Source organism: Harpia harpyja, chromosome 10, assembly GCF_026419915.1.
Source record: "Harpia harpyja isolate bHarHar1 chromosome 10, bHarHar1 primary haplotype, whole genome shotgun sequence".
NCBI classification, from domain to species: Eukaryota; Metazoa; Chordata; class Aves; order Accipitriformes; family Accipitridae; genus Harpia; species Harpia harpyja.
This window is the reverse complement of record NC_068949.1, coordinates 37,319,739-37,340,354: the sequence shown is the minus strand read 5'-3', so window position 1 is coordinate 37,340,354 and position 20,616 is coordinate 37,319,739. Positions and strand designations below refer to the sequence as shown.

Here is a 20,616-nt window from a genome sequence, read left to right as displayed (position 1 = left end):
AGAAGGGCTCTCACCTTCTTTTCAGAACATCTGGGTTTTCCACCCAATGCTACTGCTGCCTTCTGTCACCTTGGGCAAGTTACCTCACCTCTTTGTACCTGTTTTTCCTCCCTTCCCTTGCCCTAATGAGAACACAAGCCCATTGGGGTGGAGTGATCTCTTACTTTGTGTTTGTGTTGTGGTAATTGAGTGACAACAATCTTGGTACATCATACATCAGTCACCATCATCTTTAAAAAGCAAAGGAGGTGACATGTTTAGTCATGGCAGGGATTTGCAGACTTTGAGTGATTTAACCTGCATTCTCTTTGCAAAGTGTGTGTATGTGGTGGTGTTAAATAAAAGGGGACCCTGAGTTTAAGCTTATACACTAGAAATGCCCTTCACCATGATTTAAAAAAAAAGGAAAAAAATCACTAAACTCGGCTAAGAAAGATTTCTGGGTGTACAAGGGAGATGTGCAAGAGCCACCAAATTCAGTAGTGGAGACAGACCTTAATTACAGGGAATGGGCTACAAGAAAATTGTATACTTTAGCCATAGAAAGTGAGAAAACACAGCATGAGACATTCTTCTTTATTGCAATGGAAGGGAAATGCTTTGAAAAATTTCTCACTCTTGTTCAGTTAAATCCCAGTCTTGTTTTTCTGGAAGTCTGTGATAGTCACATAGCACCATCTAGTGGGACCAGGCATTTTAGTTATAGACCCACCAGCAGTTAGCAGGGGAAGAGAAAAGGAGCTCATGAACAGGTGGTTTAGCTTCTGAGATAAAAGAGATTAAGAGATATGAAATGAGATCTGTAAATAAATTTTCTGCTACTGAGGCTGACCCTTAATGTAGTGATAACGTTTCCAGAAACTGTCAGTTACTCAGGTTCTTCGTGTCCTATAACTTCTGCCCTGCTAGCAGCAAACTGATTAGGACTGAAATTGTCTTTTCTCAGCTCTGACTTTTGTTGCATAAATACTGAGAGAAGCAGCGTTTTACCTGCATGTCCTTTGTTTCTAGTATTCTGTCTGTTGAAAGCACTGAATGTGTGTAACAGCTTTCAGTAAACAAGCTGTTGTAAAATGAGAAAAGGATTTTTTCTAATGTGATACATGCTTCAAAGTGGAGCATCCTACCTGGTAGTTCAAGAAAAAGACGTTAAAATGAGGTTGGTGTGAAATGCTGGAACTTGTGTTATAAAACGACACCTGTAAAAGTGTGCAGAAACTTCCCAGAGCACAAGAAGACCTGTATGACTTAAGGTATTAGAGTAGTCCCTTAGATCTCAAAGTGGTAGAGCATTGAGCCTGTTCCAGTGAGTAGAAGTTTTACTGTAAATTTAGTCAGAACAGGCTCTCTAACCCCCCCCCCCCCCCCAATCTGGAGTCATCACTCTCTATTTCCACTGGCTTACTATTCTGTTTCTTCCCAGTCAACTGCACAGTGTATTTTGAACTGACTAGTGTAGACTTCTGTGATAGACCAGATTTTAAAAGACCTCATAAACCCTGAAGAAACAAGCATTCCTTGGCAGACTCAGAGTCTGAGATATGGCAGTTCACCTGTGTATGATAAAGCAGTAAGTTGGCTGCAGAGTGTGGTTCCATTTCCCAAAAAGCAACAAGGTGATGTCAGATAGCGATGGAGTAAAAATACATGAAATGTTAGTCATGGATTCAGCACGTTACTTTCTGGGATGCCTTCCCAGTCTTAGATTCCTGTGACTACCTTTTACAGTAGTCATTACCTTAGCATCTAGGCAACCACAACAGATTATGGAAATTTATTTACAGTAACACATAAATTACTAGTAGAAAAATGTGGGAACGCGCATCACAATATGTGCTTTTTTCATTCATATTGAAAGTTTTAGATTAGCTCTCAGGTTTTGTGGAGAATGATGCTACAAAGCACTGTGTACGGTATGTTTCATGTGGAGCAAAGTTTTTATAGCTGCTGCTGTTAGATCTATAATGAAATGGTGGTTTGCTGTATAGAACTTGTGCAGTTAAAAGGATTAGGAAGACAAGAACATAAAAGACATTCAAGGCTTTGGTGGAAAGAAATGAAAGCAGTCTTTAAAAAGCTTTATGGAAACTTGCTGAAAAGGGGATGTTCTATACCCAAATAAAAATGTCACTCCTTTTTGGATACTTTGCATTCACAGTGTCACCAGCTCCATGAGAGTTAATGGTCTCTCAATGCGAAATGTATAGCTGGATATTTATTACCAGAAATTCTGCATATGTTTTACACTACTGCTGTTGTACAGTATTGCAATAGTTGGACCAGAATCAGCAGTTCTGCTTCTGAGACATTACCTTAATAGTTGTATCGTTCTATAATAATTGTGGTCTTATTTAAAAGCATAATCTCTTGCCCAGTTTATTATGGCAATTAAATAATATTGAAGTTTAGTGCATAAAGAAAATAATTAAATCCTGATCTTCCAGCTTCAAATTGTCTTGTGATTAAAGGGCCCATAACTGGTAATTATACATAGTCTTTATTCTTGTTCGTACCATCAACGTATGCATAATCCTATGTTTGATTTCTAAAGGTATTTCTTGTCTCAGTTTCCCTATCTCTGTAATAGAAATTTTTCATAATATTGTGCATAATATTTCCGCCCAATGGCCTTTGCGCAGTTCTTTCAATATACATGCTTGTGATTCCTGTCTGTTCTCCTTATGTAACCATGGAAGAACACAGAGATTAAAAGGAGATCATATCAAAGAAATGTTGATCACAACTACGTACTCCTTTGCATGGGTATGAAATGTGAGGCCTTAGGGAGAAGCACATTTTTGCTGGAGTATGTGTGCTGGAGGGAAAACATGCTTCATCCTGGAAGTTGTTCTGTATTTCTGATTTTCCTTGCAAAGCTCTGAGTTAAGATTATTTACTTTTGATTTCCACTTTAAAGACTTCTTCATAACAGGCATGGTTATTAAATTAATAACCCTTCTGATTTTGATCTTTACAGCTATTTTTTAATTACCGCAATGATTAGATGGCTGAGAGATGATGTTGCATGATATTTGACCGAATTAATCATGCTTATAAAGATTCTCCCAGAAACTTTAATTGCTTCAATGATTTATGGACCGGTTCCAGAACAATTCGGAAGAAACAAGTTCCAGTGCCACACTGGCCTCAGTAATTTGTGCATTGCCATTTTACGTTGCCATATATCAGTGTATCTTCAGCAATGTTTAGATTACCATTTCCTGGCCCACCACACGCAAAGATATTTTGCTAACCTTATTTTTATGTCTTTGCAGTCTCCAAGGACATTATCACCTACCCCTTCTGCAGAAGTAAGTTTGGTGGAACCTTTGGGGGAGCGGTATCTTACCGTGATTAGAATTACTCACTCCAGCAGGTGTTGATTTGTTATCAGTCTGATCCATCTCTGTTTGCCACACAGACATTTTTTCTGAATATCGAAAGTTAACAAAAATTAACTCTAAAAAGAAAACATTAAGTTCTTATTGACAGATTGTACACAAAATGAAGCTACCACTCCTACCCGTTTGTTGTCTATAAAGCAGAGTAATTTGTCCAGCAGAGGTCACTTCTTGTACATTCATCCTTCTTGTGGCATAGGCGCACTCAGATCTCAGGAGCTGGGTGATTTACATGAGCTAAAATGCTGCTCTAAGCATCTAAGTAATAAGCCATGTTTGCTACTAAAACATTTGCAGTTTTGTCTTGAAGAAAGCGTAACTATGGTTTGGTTTCGTTTTGCTTTTCCCTAGGAGTTAATTTGAACATCACAATAACATGAAACATTTGGAAAGTCATTTGTCAGGATACAATAGATGCCATTGCAGAATAATTATCATTTTAGGGGTGGGGAGTGTTGCTTATTTGCAACGTAAAAGTTGTAGTAGTTGTTACATGTTAAAAAAGTTACTTAAAATTTCTTGTAAATCTTCATGCATTAACATCAGTCCTGCCCCTTTTGTCCTGGTTTGGTTTGCTTCGTGGGGCTTTGGGGGGGTGGGGGAGTGGGTTTGTTTGGTTTGGGGTTTTTTTGTTTGTTTTTTTATTGGCTTTTTTCCCCCAGGAAACCAAGTAAACTGATTTTTGCTATACAAGAAGGTGTCATGTTTTCAGATACAACGGGAATCTAATTTGGATACTAAATACCTTTTGATGTAGCTAGTTGACACACGTGGTAAATTAAGCTGCAGAGAGCTATGTGCTGCAGCTATTGGATTCTTGCTGGTCTCCAAGTTAGCTAGGTGAAGGCTAGCTCATGTATCTTGTGCAGTAGGCTGCAGGAGAGATACTCTGAATGCAGCTTCTCTTATGGAGTCACAGGAATGTGGGCAAATCTGGGATTATATAGAATTTAATAGAAATTACATTTGGAGTTGGAACCTTCCAAGACTGAACTCTGACCCAGACTATAAAAATGGATTGGAGTCTTTGGAACAGATCATTAGAGAACAGTAACAATGAAGTAGGTTGAAATCTTAAGGGATTTTGTTATTTCAGTAGCTTCTGCTGATGTCTTCAGATCCATGAAAGTTAAGTGCTGCTAAAAATGTGTAATGTGCATTTACATTTATTAGTGAATGCTTCTATTCTGCAGGGTTATCAAGATGTTCGGGATCGCGTGATTCACAGGTCTACTAGTCAGGGCTCCATTAATTCTCCAGTGTACAGTCGTCATAGCTACACACCCACCATGTCACGTTCCCCTCAGCATTTCCACAGACCTGGTAAGGGCAACTGCATTAGAAGTATATGTAAAACTATTGTTTCTTTATTATGTTGCTTAGTGGCACAGTGAAGCACCTGTTTCTCTTAGCAGTGAAAATAAATTGAAAAATTTTTCCATATTTTAATATCTCCTTTTCTACCTGTTTTTTGTTCTTGATTGATGCAGTCTTTTGTACTAGGCTGATGAGTGTTTCTTACATCATAAATATGGATCTTCTGGGTTTGTTTCTGATTAATTATTTTTTAAATCTTTGTATGTTTCTGAAAGCGAGCAAGTATTTGCAGCAGCAAATCACAAACTTCATTCTGGAATATGAGAAACGTATCACATATTGGAAACAAAAGTTATGGCTTGACTACACAGAAGTTAGTAACGTAGGATTCCTCCCCCCTAAAAACCAATTCATTTAAAGCTTGGTGCAGCCATAGAATATCAGATTCAGCAGTAAAACCCCCAGATATTCTAAATTGCTAGTCATTTTTTGAAACATAGATTCATGGTTCACAAAGTAGATTTCTTTAATTAAAGCCATAGGCAATTTCCTGGGAACATTTAAAAAACACAAACTTCATTTACTGGTTTAGCAGTGATGTACAAGTTCCATGTACAATACAGAAAATGTACAGGTCATTCAGGTTCCCAGCGCATTCAGAATTACTGGTTGTGTATATAAAAGCAAGATATGAAAATGAACTGTTCGTGCACACCCAAATTGCATAAAAATGTATCTCTAAATGCTATTCATTGAAGACTTTTCAAGACTGATTTTATTGTTTATGGTAGTGAATTAAATCTTTGTGATCTGTTTTTAAATTAAGTGATACAATCGTGCAGTTTCATCTTCCTTGGTGATTACAGCTGAACAGTTGGGATGCCAAAAGCCCATATACAATAGGAGCTGCATTTTTAAAATTAAAGATTTATAATAGAGCCACCACTGTGGAACTTGAATGCTGTAGCCATTTCCTAGTGGGGGTGGACTGAAAGCAGCTAATTGTGTCTGTCAGTGAATGCCTTATTTAAAGGACCCAAGGGAGGTGGGACAGAAGCAAATTGTGTCTGATACTTAGTGCTGACAACATGACTGTGTTTCAAGATGACGTTACAACTGAAACCGAAAGAGACTTAAAAGCGTGAAAAAGCTGCAAACTTCTGTCTCTTGATTCTGGCAATTCTGAGGGGATTTTTCCAGTTGTATCAGTTTTATCAAGGATATGAACAAATCCAGGCCCTATTCCACACTTTACTGTAATTTGAGTTTTACTGTCTGTGTTCAGTCAAGGACCTTCCCCAGAAGCAGTCTCCGTTTATGTAACTTGTGATGGGCAGATGGGCTCAAGCCAGAGTTTGGATCCAAATGTAAAATCTTCAAAAGTTCGCAGCCTGAGGGATTTTCTGAGAAGATACTTGTTCAAACTTATCTCTATTCAGATGATCTCATCTTTGGCTCACCTGTTTCTGTTTCTTATATGACACAGAAGTAATTCTGTAGAACTCATCATTTTCATCTTTGCTACCCTGATTTGGGGTAATTGTTAATGCTACTTTATAATTTTCCTACAGTAATTATTCATGTTGAGTAACAGCACATGTATATTTACCGTTTTTCTCCTGATGGCACTTCTTATCATCATGTTATTTGCAAGAATAATTTCTCTGTGAATAAACCCAGTGGCCCGAGATAACTTCTCTTTGGCTCCCGGTTAGCCCTTGAGAGAGAAGTGAACCACTGTGTTGACGTTGTCAGCATAAGGTTCTTCAAAAATTTGAGTGCTACAAGTTTTGAAAAAGTTTGCAGCCTTTTCTTCCCACAGTGCCCTAGCTGATGTTGGCAGCATTTTGGGAATGTCTTAAAACAATAGAAAACAGCTTGCATGCCTCTTGACTAACATTTTTTGGTCAGGCATTTTTCAAAACAGCTGCTTTCTTAACTAATTGAGCATCAATGTTTGTGATGTTTGCATGGTGGTAGCAGGCTACTTTTTGGTAACAAGGCATAGATCAGAAGCTCATTAAGCCAATAAATGTTATGCTAAATTAGTGACGCAGTTAAAATCTGAGCCTCTCTTCTAATATTTCCTGTAATTTTGTCTAACATTTATGAACCCTTAGGTACGTCTTTAACCTTTTTTTTTTTCTCCTTCCTTCTTTTCAGAATCCTAATTGTTCAATGCCTTTTTTTTTTCTTCCTTTGAAGCCTCCTTCCCTGCCTTTCTCTTATTGTTTTTCTTTGTTTTCATTTTGTTCTGCCCCCCGATTCCCTGCTGCCGCAGAGCTGCTCTCTACTGGTGTGCAGCGGTTGTCATACCTGCGCACTAGCAGTCTCAGCTCCTCTCACCATGACTCCCGCCCCAACTCCCCCTTCCGACACCACTTCATCCCCCATGTCAAAGGTAAGGAGCCAGGCCTCCCCAGGGAGTACCCTCCAGGCTGGAGATTTATTAGCCTTCGGTCAAAGCTAATAAGGTGTATCTCCGTAAGGTTGTCACTGGCTGTAGAGCTGAGCATGCCTCGAAATGTGCCGTTACACTTACAACTATGTTAGAATAGACATAATGTCCTTTTTTCAGAGGAAATATGTCATTTCTAAGGGCCCTAGTTGAAGAGTCATCAAGCAATTACCTATTAGAAATATACAGGAAAGCATTATCATTTACTATTTAGAACCTATGTGTACCTAATTTAGCTTTTTTCTAAAGCAGTACATAACAATCACTACAGCAGTTAGCATATCAAATTTAATTATTATTTCCACATTCGTAAAACATGCATTTAAAAATTGACTACATATACTGCCTGGGTGAGAACAAGGTGATCAAAAAAATGGAGAAGAAAAAAAAAAGATTATATAAAGATCAATGGCAACAAGGAAGTTAATAATTGTTAATCCCATTGACAATAATTAGTGCCCAACAAAGTAAAATTAAAATCTCTAGGCCTCTCCTCAACTAGTGAGAATCAGCAGACTCTGCTGAAGGCAGTAGAGTTGCAAGGATTTACACTACCTGAGGATCTGGTCATTTCTCTTTTTTTTTCAATCTGTTATTTTCCATGGTTTTATTTGGGGGAGGGTTGTTCTTTCATTGTGTTCCTTCAAGGGGCTCATTCAGCTCAATAAGCTTTTAGTTTTGTTTCTTGCTTTCTGTGAATGTGGTTTTACTTTTATTTCTATTGGAGCACTCTCTGGCTGTGCCATCTCTTCTGTTGGGGAGAAGGTCATAGCTTATATCACCTACAAGAGCTCAAAAAGAGACAGTAGAGTAAGTTGAACATAGATTCTATTCTGGCACCACTGATTAATGTAGATAATCATAAACTGGAGATAAGCAAAAACAGTTGCAAAGAAGTTGTTGCCATGAACTTTCAAGAAACGCTAATAGATCTCAATGTTACAACTCTTCAAGCATTCCGATCACCATTACTAATTTTACCCCTGAATTTTCTTAGATGATTTTTGTGAATGTGCACTTTCAACTTTCCTATTTTGTCACTACATAGAAAAAAATCTCACTTCAAACTTAAAACATTGGGACCCTTAAAAATAGATACACTGCTCATTTCAGCATGCAGTTAATTCATAATCCTTGCAATTTCAACATTTCTTTGCTGTAAATACAAATCAATGCTCACACTCTTTCAAGTGGCATTTTCATTCTTTTTCTGTTGAGAAAATAGCTTCTTCAACAGATAAATCAGAAGAACTATTGGAAATCCATGCCTATTGTTTTCAGATTTCAAAGAATTACCTGGTATGTAGATTAGGTATGTATCTCAGTTATTGGTACAAAAGGCCAAGTGGGATTATAAGCACTGTAGACAAAGGGGTGGGTATGGTTCTTATCAGATATGTCACATAAGACATTGTAAGAATCCATGATTTTCTGAAAAGAAACACTGCAGAAGCTTCAGAGAAAGACCATCAAATAATTCTAAATCTCATAGTGAAAAAGTTATGGCTGTTAATGTATTAACACTATCAAATGGAAGGATCTGGTAGTGATTTATTCAGTGTCTATGTACCTGTGTGGTAACAGAAGGTTCTCCCACATAGCAGGCAAAGATACAATAAGATCCTATGTTACACTTAAATTAGATAAAAATCGTCTTTATTTCTATGACTTGTTTAAGGTGAAGATAAGTAACTACTGAAACAGCTTAGGAAAAGCTTTTGTCTTCCCATTAATGCAAAATATTGAAAGGTACAAAAGGTCAAAAGGCCTGAAGACCTTTGTAATTTTTCCAGCATGTTAAGTGCTCAACGAAGTGCTCACAAAACATTAGATGAACAAATGTTCATAATGTTCCCTAAGTCAGAGCAAGCTCTGGCTTGTCCTCTAAAAGGAATATGATGGAAGATAGTTCTTAATAAGATATACTCTGAAAGTACATATAGTGTGTATATGCGTATATGTACCAACAGTGCACATGCACTTAAAGAAAGACAAGATGATAGGGACTGGTAATATTTTTGTTAAATAAACCTTTCTACTATTACAACTTGTAGGTGTAAGTGTTTTCATAGGAAGGGATAATACAGCTTGTTCAGTATATAATTCGAGGGGGTTGTGTGTTTTTTCTTTTTTAACATTTGAGTAGTGTTGAGTGAAGTCCAGTTGCACTATATTGTTTGTCCTCTTCACTACTTCATGTTCATAAATAGATATTTTGTTATCAACTGATGAGGTTAATCTGAGTTTCCCACATGGTTCTTCATTTATCCTCCTTGCATACCACATTTGTCCAAGTACCCCCTTTTTATGTCTGTGTGGCAGAAAAAGGAGATTATTCTGGCACTGGCTGCATCTAATGCAACTCCTTGATATTCTTATCCATAGGGGTTTGTTTGCCTTGGGTATTCTAGGTGTCTGTTTTCAGTTTAAAGAATTGCATTATTTTAGCTTGAGAGTAGCATTTCTGTGTCTACGAGGGAATTGGACCCTTGTGAATATATCAGAAATGAGAACTAGAGCACTGTCTGGGATTAATTAGATGTGATAGATACATTTGCAGTGATGCAAAGAAGAGGCATCATGTGATCTCCTTTTTACTTGGTCAGCCTTTCTCAAAGCCACTTGTACTTTTAGCAGGAAGGTGAACTTGGTGTAAGTTTGTAAGAAAGATTTCATAAAGCTATCGATCTGGGGTGTTTTTCCTTTAGGAGTCAGATAATATGGATCATGCCAAACATAATTTCCAAACAGCATAATGGTAATGAAAGTGGCATGTGACACGTTACATCTGTGTTATTTTGTATCATCAAGCCACAAAAATAGACATTTAGACCAGTTTCAGTATGTTTTCATACAACATAATGCTTAAACAAGCGTAATGCTCAAGCCTTGTAGACCAGGCCAAATGTAAAGAACTTTGAGGAGTGAAAGGGCTAAATATGCCTCAGAAGGTCTTAATGAGAGTTTGTTCATGTAACATATATGTTGAACGAGCTGGAAGAGGGTGTAATATGCATCAGCTCAGACTTCATTTAATCTCCATTGAATTTGGTGTTGTCTCAATAAAGCACTGTCTCTGCTATGAAAGAATCAAAACAAGTCCATGAACGAAAGAAACCCTGACCCTGCTGAAATCAGAGACAAAACTCTCATTGAGAGCCAGGATTGCATCTCACATGCCTAGAATTTTTCAGAGGCATTCAAGAATATTGCAAAGCCCCTGTAAGACTTCCGCGTAAAAAGAGCTCTGAAGTAATGTGTATTCCTCTGCTCACAGACCTTCCTATAAGGAGTCTACCCACCTTCATAGTGATTTTGGGCCTTGGTTTTCACAGGTTCCTGCTTTCTTTCCCTGAGGCAGGTCTCTGAAATCAAATGCTCTCTGTGTGTGATCACTATTTCCAGGGTTTTGTGGATGCAGCTGAAAGCTGTGCTCTGGAAAACAGACGTGCTTTGGCTGTTTCATGACTTTCGGTTTTGTGTGGGAAATAAGGGCTACACATCTGGAGAAGATGATGAATGATATCATTCAGAACAAAACCTGAATAGGACTTAGGGTTTCAGGTGGTGTTGAGCTCTTTTTCCTACGTCTATTCAGAAACAGAGCAACTAAATTGCAAGTTGACAGAAGGCTCAGTGTTGATTGCATATGGGTTTTTTGGCCTGATCCTGTGAACTTACCTTGTGAATCACACAGTGAGCCCAGTGGTGAACACTTCAGAAGGCAGCAGGAACCTGCATTACACTGTGCTGTGTATAGGCAAGCAATTATATTCCTGACTGCTAGGGGAACCTGCTTAACAAATCAAGCTATAGAAAATGGGAATTACCTGGTGGAGCAAACAGAAAGAAAGAAAAAAAAGGCTCTGAATTTCACTTCTGAGGCTGCTGTGTTCAAGTGGTGGATTTTTATATTAAACTTACTCCGTTATCTCTTAAAATCCCCCACCCACCTACACACATGCATTCAACTTCATGCCAGGGGTGTGGGAACCAGTTTTTCCTACAGTGTTGGCAAACTGGAGTGCTTGCTGCTTTGTGGAGTTAACACTAGTTATAGCATATCTGAGATAGTAAGAGAGACTTTCCTGTGCAGGCACAGCAAGGAACCCAAATTCAGAGCATGCACAGCCGCTACTTTTATGTAAAGCTGCAAGCAGGCTGGCCATGAGGCCCTGGGAGGCAGGTGCAAGCAGTCTAGCAGCTCTGCTTTCCTGTGTGCATATGCACATTCTACAGATGTTGGCACTGCTTTCATAAAATGTGGGTGATTTTACAGTTGCATCTGAAGCACTTAAGCCTTGTTACAAGAGTGGGTTCCTCAGGGATGGTCTAATGAGAATCTAAGTAGATGTACCATTCCCTCCCACAGTGGTTGGAGGTAATGAGACTGCCATCCTAGAAAGTGTAAAGGAGTCATTTGTCAGTACTAGTAGGAGTCATTACGAAGAGAGAGACTGCACAGGAATACCAGAAAATACAAACCAATGGAGACATCCATAAAGCAACATGTGCAGGATTATACCACGCTAATTGCCTGCCTGGTACTGTATGCATTGTACAACATTACCAGTTCTCTCTAAACAAAATATCTATGTACCAGATACAAGATGAGCAAGCATACGTTTATGGGTGTGAGCATACGTAGTTGCGTCTAGTTGAGATAAAGAGGGGGCTATAAGAAGGGTTTCTTCCCTGTATTTGTAGTGTTGGTGATAGAGGCATTGTAAATTGAACACACCCACATTTTGACTACCTGTTCCCAACAGGTAAAATGTATTTGTGGCTCCTCTGTTGTGACAAGTCCACAGGTCAATAAATCCCTCTTGATTCTTCCCTTTCATTGAATATGCTAATTGCTAATGGAAGCAGAAAGGCAGAATGACATGTCTTTATAAAGGCTATAAATTTTAGAATTAACTATATCTTGAGGCCATCTCAATATTGATGGTTTTTTCCCTATAAAACAATGATTTTGCTGAAAAGTAACTTATAGTTTCTCAATAGAAGCAAAAGACATAAGTAAAATCAGCTTAACCAAGTTAGGTGTTTTACCATCACAGTATCTCAAAGGCTGGACAAGTAGAACTCAATATTGGAATTGCCAAGTAAAGGACCATAGATCGAGATATGACAATATTGTTTTAACTAATTGTTCATACTGCTTTTCAGAGTTAGTAAACCTAGCAATTACTGTTACCTGACCAGAAGCTCAGCATTGCTGCACCCAAAATAAAAAACCATCATCAACTCATGTGGTTGAAAGAACATCATGTCATTTAGGGCTGAAATATCCAAGTGGTAAATGAATTTTGCACATACATTCTTCTGGACAAATTTTTTACAGCCAAGCCCCCTGAACTGTGCATGTAATTTTTAAAACGTGTATGCAGATGGATTAACTTGTATACTGGTAGAGGCCTCTGTGGCACATCTCTCTGTGAGGTTTGTACAGAGCTTTTTTTTTTTCCCCCCTCCCTTTTGGTGCCTTTTAGATTGACAGATGACCATTCAAAGAAAAGAGGAACTTTTGTGTAAAGACAACTTCCTTTTTCCTTCCCCCTCAGCCTACCTCCACCCCTCTGCCCCAAATATATAAATAAGAAGTGTGCCGAGTCCAAGGCTTTGGGTCCTCTAATGGGACATAGGAAACCTGCAGCTGAAAGGAGGCCTGCAGTTTCTTTTTTGTTGTGTTTTATAGCCCTCCTGTACTTGTGTCATCCCTGTCCCCCCATTTTTTTCCCTTACTCTGTTAATCAGCTTTTCTAGGGTTTTTTAAGCCATTGTGCATACCTGAAAAATGGAAGGGGTTTGATGCTCCCCTACTTCTCACCATTGTGGTCACCCACACCCATGTAAAATAAGCACCCATGTGGATGGTTTTTGCTTGCGTGAGTTTGCACTAGTGTGAAGAATGGCACAGAGTAAAAGGCAGCAACATTATTTTATGGTACACACAGAGTCATGTGTTTGGATATCTGGCTGTTAAGTCTTGATACTTGGGGATCAACCAGCATGATTCTGCAACAACCCTCTTGCCCTGACAGACACAGGAACTTTCAGGGGTGTTGGATTGCTATGGTGGATTGTTAGGAGGCAAAGAAATAGTCCTAGTAAGAGCGATCCTACAAATGGAACAAACCGTGTGTGCAAAATGGAACTTAAGTTTTTAGACATTAGATTCAGATTTGCTAAATCAGCAGTGGTGAAGTATTGTCACCAGAGCCAAATTTGGCATTGACAGAGTTTTGGGGTGGCATCAACAATATGGGCTAAGCCACCAGATGGGCTGCATTACTTTACAAATGATTTTGCCATATCAAAAATTTCCTACCAGAGAGCTAAACCAATGAAAGAGTGTGTAAGGAACAGTTTTGCCTTTTGATATGGGCCAAGTGACCTAACAGCTGTTTTCCATCTCTAGCTTCTGTATGCTTCTGGTTTAGGGAACTGTAGTAACTGCCAGCATCTGCTTCTATCTGCTTGGGAGTTGGTTTCATTTTGGGTTTGCGTATCAACTGCTATACTTTGTGTCTGCAACTTTTAACTTCAAATATGAGTCTCCGTACTAAATCATTGCCAAGTAACCTTCCATTCTTCTTTTCCACGCTGCCCATCTAATCACCAGCTACGAGCGCACAGCTCCTGCCTGCATGCCGTCAGAATGAGTCTGAGCTGCTCAAACCTCAACTCCAGCCTGAACATGAATTTTTGTCTCTGCAGGAATATCAGGGAAAAAAAAGTCACCAGGGCTACCAGTTCTCGATATTGTTTGTATTTATATTTTTGGTTCAACTTCTTTTCTCCCTGGACGTTTTGATTCCACCAGTTTTGTTTGGGTTTGATTGGGCTTGCTTTTTTTTATTGCTCTCCCTCTTCTCATTTTGTTTTCTCCATTCTTTCATTGGAGGCAATGAGCCGTCCAGCGGTCGGAACTCCCCTGTCCCCTATCGGCCCGACAGCCGCCCTCTCACTCCAACTTACGCTCAGGCCCCTAAACATTTCCATGTTCCAGGTAGGAGCTGGCACTGTATGTGTCTCGGTGTCCTGTCACAGTGTAGAATGTAGCCTTTGTAACTTCTGTCTTGTCTCCATTGTTTCACGCTGTTTACCATGGGGTGCACCCTCAGGGTTTGGAACTGTTCCTGGGCTTGCTGAGAGGAGTAGTGCATTAAGAAATGGGGGGGGGTTCATTGTGATTTTTACCTATTCTGTTGTTCAGGTATTTCACTGTTAGAATGCCTTGGTTTTCAGGGTCTGTTGGTGGCCTGTGAGCTGGATATGAGCTATGCAGGGCTTGATTTTTCTCCCAGTTGCACCAGCTGAGCACCAGCATAACTGCTAACTTTGGAGGAGTTGGTTTTGAGTCGCATGCGGAAAAGAGTTGACCAGTGAGCCATTACATATGTTTTTAATTCAGATTGTTGTAACTTGTTTCAGTCTTGAACCCAACAGTTCTAGTTCAGTGTTTCCTTTTTTTTTAAAGCAGATGAGGATGTTTCTTTACTTGTTTTGTGCAATGGCTTGGTGTCCTCAGAGAGACCTGCAGGTCCACAAGGATATGTATGCCTTAGGATGCCCTTTCTGTAAAGGGCAGGCTTTGTTTTGAAGTGAGCTGCACAGTTCTTCCAGCCTCTGAGAAGATCATCTGTCTTGGATTTTGATGGGATGAGGGTGTTTGTCCCTAGCGTTGTGGACATGCATCTTCTAACTGCATCAGTGCTAGCTGAAAGCTTTATTGTACCCAGTTATTCTTCAGGTCCCCTTCAGTCTAGTATCCCTTCACACTGCCAGAGGTTACTGCTCTTCCTCCTTTCTTCAGATCTGGCAGATAAACTGTTTGTGGGAACTTCCCTTTAAGTAAGTGTGACCTGGCTTGGCTAAAGTAGGCTGTTTTAACTGCTTAAGCTAACCTGGCTCACTTTGACTTGCGTAAGCTAAAGCTCACTTACTTGCATGAATAGCTCTGAGTAATAATCTCTAGCATGGTGGGAGAGCTGTTCTCTTCAGCTGGCGCAGTGCAGTCACAGAAGGAGCTGTGTTCCTATCCTCCTTAGGGCTTTCTGGTGTAGATGTGCGCAAAAGTACTGCATGACTACCCTTGTAATGTTTATACCTGTTTGCTGGTCAAGTAGCCATAACAGATCGCTAACAAGACACCTCAGTGTCTTTGTGTGCAATGAATTTGCCTGTTTAGTCAAGGATGTAGGGTTCTGCAGAGTAAGATTTGCTTCTGTTTCAATAGAGTTTTAAAGTTAGCTTTCCTTAATGCCAAAGGCTAAGTTGTCTCCTGTAGCACTTTAATTGGATCTGTGATAACAGCATGTATTTCTAAAATGCTTTTTCATCTTTCATTCTAATATAACTGAAAACTTTTTTCAGGCAGTATGAAGTAGCAAAATGGGTTTCTGACATAAATTTTCTAGTTCCCAGTAGCTCATTTTGGTCTTCTAATAAGATTTTGACAGATTTTTGCACTGTAGCACTGATTTTGGATTAACTTTCGTATTTGTAGCTGTACCGAATACATGAAGTGTTGGGCTTGGGTGGGAGGATAGTTTAGAACAAACTGGTTCCTGTCTTAGATTATTATTTGTAAAAATATGATATCTTTAGATATGTTGTAGTTTTACTGCATTAGAGTTCTGTGAAGTGCTTTTATTCTGATTTACATTGATAATGTGCAACATGGTAGGCCTTACCAAAAAAAATTACAAAAAAGAAATAAAATCTATCCTTGTGGTTTGAGAATTAGTAGCCTGTTAGTTAACAGTGCATAAAGCATCCCTTCGACTCACTGAAGTATAGCTGTTGTTGACTGTTCAAAGCAGTGTATTAGGCAGCCATTTTGTTCTCTGGATTTTTAAGTGAATTGTAGGCTCACTGCATTCTCCTCTGCTCAATCCAGCCAGTCAGATGGAAAGAAAATTGAGCTGTTATGACTGAAGCACAATTTTCCACAAAAGTTATTTGGGGTAGTTTCCCCCAAATGGCTTGTATCTTCACCATTGAAATGTCTTGCTTGTTTGCATTTCTTCTCGAACTTTTATCCCACTGATAATCTTCTGAATGTTTAAAATTAATGGTTCATGACTTGGATGCATCCACATGTTACAGAATCAGCTCCAAAGGACTTCATACCACATGTCTTTGACTTTTCACTTGTTCTTATGTTTTCTTTTCTTTAAACAATCTGATTTTGTATAATACTAGAAATAGCTTTCTGGCTTTTTCTTGTGCTACATCCTTGATTTGGTCTGTCTGTTGTTTTAGTGTTGGAGTTATCTTTATCTACAACCGAAGTAGTTTTCATATTCCCACTTTTCTGTTTCTCAATTTCACAGATCAAGGTGTCAACATTTACAGAAAACCACCCATCTACAAACAACACGGTAAATGATCTTTCCCTTCTTATTTCAAAACTGGAGTGTCAACTAAATTAAAAGGCATGCAGACTAGTGAAAAGCATTCAGTTTTTACTTTGTAAGCATAAAAAATTAGTAGTCCAAGCTTGAAACAGCTGTTATTGCATGTCCTGCTGAGTGTTTATGTTTTAAAGCATGTTGTTTCATTTGGATCATATGGTTTAAATCTTGGCCATGTTGATATTAATGGCAAAATTGCCATTAACTGGGATTTTCCTGTCTCTCTAGCATTATGATGCCTTCCTGTATTTCACTTCTTTAAGTTTATGTTTTCAGAATACAGGTACTGATCATGTTAAAATGGATTAACAACAGACTGTTCTCTGACAGGGACTTCATGGAATAGCCTTATTTTAAACAGACAAAGTACAATAATTTATTTCAACAGCAAAGATGGAGATGTTATTATCAGACTGGAATTCCAAATGTACCTGTGGCTTTAAATAAGAATCCTTAATTATTGAAGATAATACAGGTGACTTACCACTGGCAGGGCTAATTTGATTCTCAAGCCCTGTGATAGCCTGTGATACAGCTCAGGTAGTACGCTGTACTTGTTTTTCCAGGTGTTAGGATTCTGAGTTGGATAGCAGTGTTAGTGCTCTAATCTTTTCGGTGTAGACGTTGTTATAGCAAGTCTGAAATGACAATGATGGCAGAAGCCCACTGCCTTGCCAGTCTTCAGTACTGCAGAGCAAGGTCCCCCTTATAATGGAGTGTGTTCACTCTTCCCTTCTGCTGTGAACAGAAAACTTTGAATAGGAGATGATTTTTATGTAATGGGGTGAAAGAAGGATGACTGCTTTTTAAAGACTGAGTTTGCATCCCTTTGCAGACCCTTTATCCAATGAAATGTATTTAGGGTTAAGTCACAAATTAGCAGTACTACAGGGTTTAGATGAAGCGTTGGCTGAGAGCCACTGAGCTGAGATGATTAGGAAAGCCCAGGAAGTCCATTCTCTAGTCAGGAACAAGCATTGCAAATAACACTGCTGTGGTATTATGTCAGGGTTTTTTTCCTCTTTTTTTTATAAGTTTCAAACCATACGCTAATTTTGGGAAAAGTCTTAACATTATTTTTGTTTATTTTTATGGTTTTAATGTATCTCCTCACCTCCCATTAACATGTGAATGTTTAACCACTGACATCACCAATTCTAATACGTAAGTACTGTTTGAAGTCATGCTTTTGTAAACTCTGACCAGCTTCCTCCGTACCTGCAATTATGCTTAGAGTTTCCCAGTCATAAAATGCTCAGAATTCCCAATGATACCTAATACTGATGTTCCTAAACTACCCTGAATATGTTGGATGAGCAACACAGTGCTTCACTTTGTTAATAGAAGTCTTTCTGTTTAAAAAAAAGAGAAAAGGGGAAAAAAAGTCCAGAATCCTTCCTTCTGATCCAATAGCTTCATATAAGAGAAGGTGATCTGAGCTAACAGTTTGCAGATAAGAGGTAGTTAAGGCTGGTTTTAATGTAAATTGAATCCTATTGGAATTTTTTTTTTTTTTTATGTCAAGAAGTGAAAGCCATAATGCACATCCTCACATGCTTTTAAGAGACTTTGGCTTAGACTGGAATCTTAAGTGGATGCCCCACTGATGAGATATTTTATTGGTGAGGTTCATTTCATTGCAAGTGCCTTTCCCTGCCAAGTTGATCTGAGTGGAGTTTAGTATTTATTAATAAATTCACATCTGCTTTTACTACTACTGCATGCTAATAAGCAAGGGCATGCAGCAGAAAAAATCCACTGGTTAAATAAATATATTTGTTTCAGATTTATTTTTTTGTTTGTTTTGCAGCTTTTCACAGAAACATAGGAAATAATTAGCATCAGTAGAGTTAAAATTAGTGCTGTTCCTTTGACGCATTTGTTTTCTTGCCCTAGAGGGAAGGCAGATCAGTACATATATCTGGTTTCATCTTCATTAACAATCAGCTGTCCTTAGGAGATATTGGCAAATACTGTTAGACTGAATTTTCTCATTCTTGCCTAATCATTCTAACACTGTGCAACCCTAGTAAAATCCAAAGCTGATTTGAGGTTATTTTGGGGGTGGGTATGAGGGAAGATAGGAAGGTTTGATTCCAATCTATTGGCAAGAGAAAGACATTACTTTCCTTCAAACTGCAATTAGAAAAGCAAAACATGAAAATGTTTGCTTTTGAAAATTAACTTCATGTAAAGTATAAAATTTTGCCAAAATAAGGACAACCTTTATATTGATACAGATTATTACATAGCTAAGTTCCCTGATTGCCATCTAGATGCAGCTGCTTTGGCAGCACAGAGCAAGTCCTCCGAGGATATCATCAAGTCCTCCAAGTTCCCAGCAGCTCATGCACCAGCACCCAACGAGATACCAAAGATTGAGACGGACCACTGGCCAGGTCCTCCCTCCCTTGCGGCCATAGGTATGCAAAAAAAGATACAAGCGATGCGGCTTAAAAGGTACTGGTAACCAAAGTAGATTAATACTGGAGCTGTAAAAATGGGTAGTGAAGATTGTGTCCACTCCAGGTGTTTACCACAAAGTGCAGTTCTTCTGGTGAGACCTCTGAGTGTCTGTGAATTTAAAACTCTTGAATAGCGCTGAGTAGAAGAGGTTTTGCTAAAGGACTGATCACACTGATACTAACCCATAGACAAATTATGTGAACTGCCATGCAGTAGCTCAAAAAACGTGGTGTGTCACACAAGCCTGACTTCTTTCAGTCATTGTCTATTTAATCCTTTAGCCCTAAGCTAATAGCAAATATTCCACAGAAAATATGATTGCTTCCAACAAGAAGCAATGACTGAAGTGGAACAATTAATGGACTAAAAAAGTCCTGATTTTCAGAGTTACTGTTTCTACAGACTTTGTATTTTTCTTCTGTGTTGTAGCACTACAGGTATCTTATTTTCTTTTCTTTAAATCATGTGCATCATAATTTTAAAATTTTTTTTGGTTTTGTACTTTTTTCTCTCTGTTAATTTTTATTGACCCCTATAGCATAAAATAAGCTATCTAACCTAGTTCCTTTATGAAGTCATGTGTGAAACACTGAATGTGTTGCCTGTTTCAGGTTTCTCTGAAGGAGTGTATGGTTTTCATCGCAATGGGATTTTCATAGAAGTGCTAAGAGAGGAGACAGGGTGGGAGAGCTCAATGACCAATTGAAGGGGCTGCCTATGCAGCGGCAATTTTTTGAAGATGTCCTTTATATAGGATTGCAACCTGACAAACATTACAGTCATGGTGATAACATCTGCATACTTGAAAGCCTCCTGACAATGCTTGTGTTAACTACAGCATTATTATGTTGTATGTCTGAGGTAGAGCCTTTGTTGGAAATTTTGGCTCTCAGCTCAGTCTCTAGGCAGTGGATGACAACTTTTAATTGTTTCCAGTAAAACTGCTTTGTATATTGGCTATCAGGTGATTTTGTTAGAGAAACTAAACAGGACTGGTTGGACACTATAAAGATAAAAATGTGCTCATGGAAGTATTTTATTCAGAAATAAGAAGGTATCATACAAGATTGATCTCTAAAAAACAAACGCACAAGCCCCAGGTTTTTCGGCTTCTTGTCCGATTTTCTGAGTGTGATATTTTGCTTACAGAGCTAGAATGAGCTCAACTGTCAAAAAAAAATGAGTATTACTGCCGCTGTATTGAAAAGTCTTGCAAAAATCTGAGACACCTAAAAAAAAAATTTAAATACAAACAAATAATTTCTCCATAACCTTTTGTCTCTCTCCATATTAGCATCAATTTAACACTGCTGTACAAAACATTTAATTGATATAAACCTTTCTGATACTTTAGTTGCACAATTTAGTTTTCATTCAAATAAAACACTCAGTTTGTCTAGCATAGGGTTGGTGAATAACTATATCAGGATATAGCCTGTGCGGAAAAAAATACAACTGCTGTCTAAATGCTTGCAGCAATATCATATTCTGTACACTCATGGAAGTGTCCTGGTGTCCAAATTGGACTATTTCTTAAGAATATTCAAGA

General features: G+C 38.6%; 1 protein-coding gene across 9 annotated transcripts in view; it reads left to right on the top strand.

Annotated features, from left to right (window-relative positions):
* Positions 1 to 20,616, top strand: part of ABLIM1 (actin binding LIM protein 1) — a 147,995-nt gene that overhangs the window by 109,955 nt on the left and 17,424 nt on the right. For 6 of the 9 annotated variants that reach the window (XM_052798385.1, XM_052798384.1, XM_052798386.1 and 3 more), the window contains 5 exons: positions 3,276 to 3,311; positions 4,595 to 4,724; positions 14,087 to 14,191; positions 16,521 to 16,568; positions 18,878 to 19,024. In XM_052798385.1, coding sequence (XP_052654345.1) covers positions 3,276 to 3,311; positions 4,595 to 4,724; positions 14,087 to 14,191; positions 16,521 to 16,568; positions 18,878 to 19,024 — 466 coding nt within the window. The remainder of the gene's footprint in view (positions 1 to 3,275; positions 3,312 to 4,594; positions 4,725 to 14,086; positions 14,192 to 16,520; positions 16,569 to 18,877; positions 19,025 to 20,616) is intronic. The other 3 variants (XM_052798380.1, XM_052798378.1, XM_052798381.1) reach the window with 3 other exon arrangements.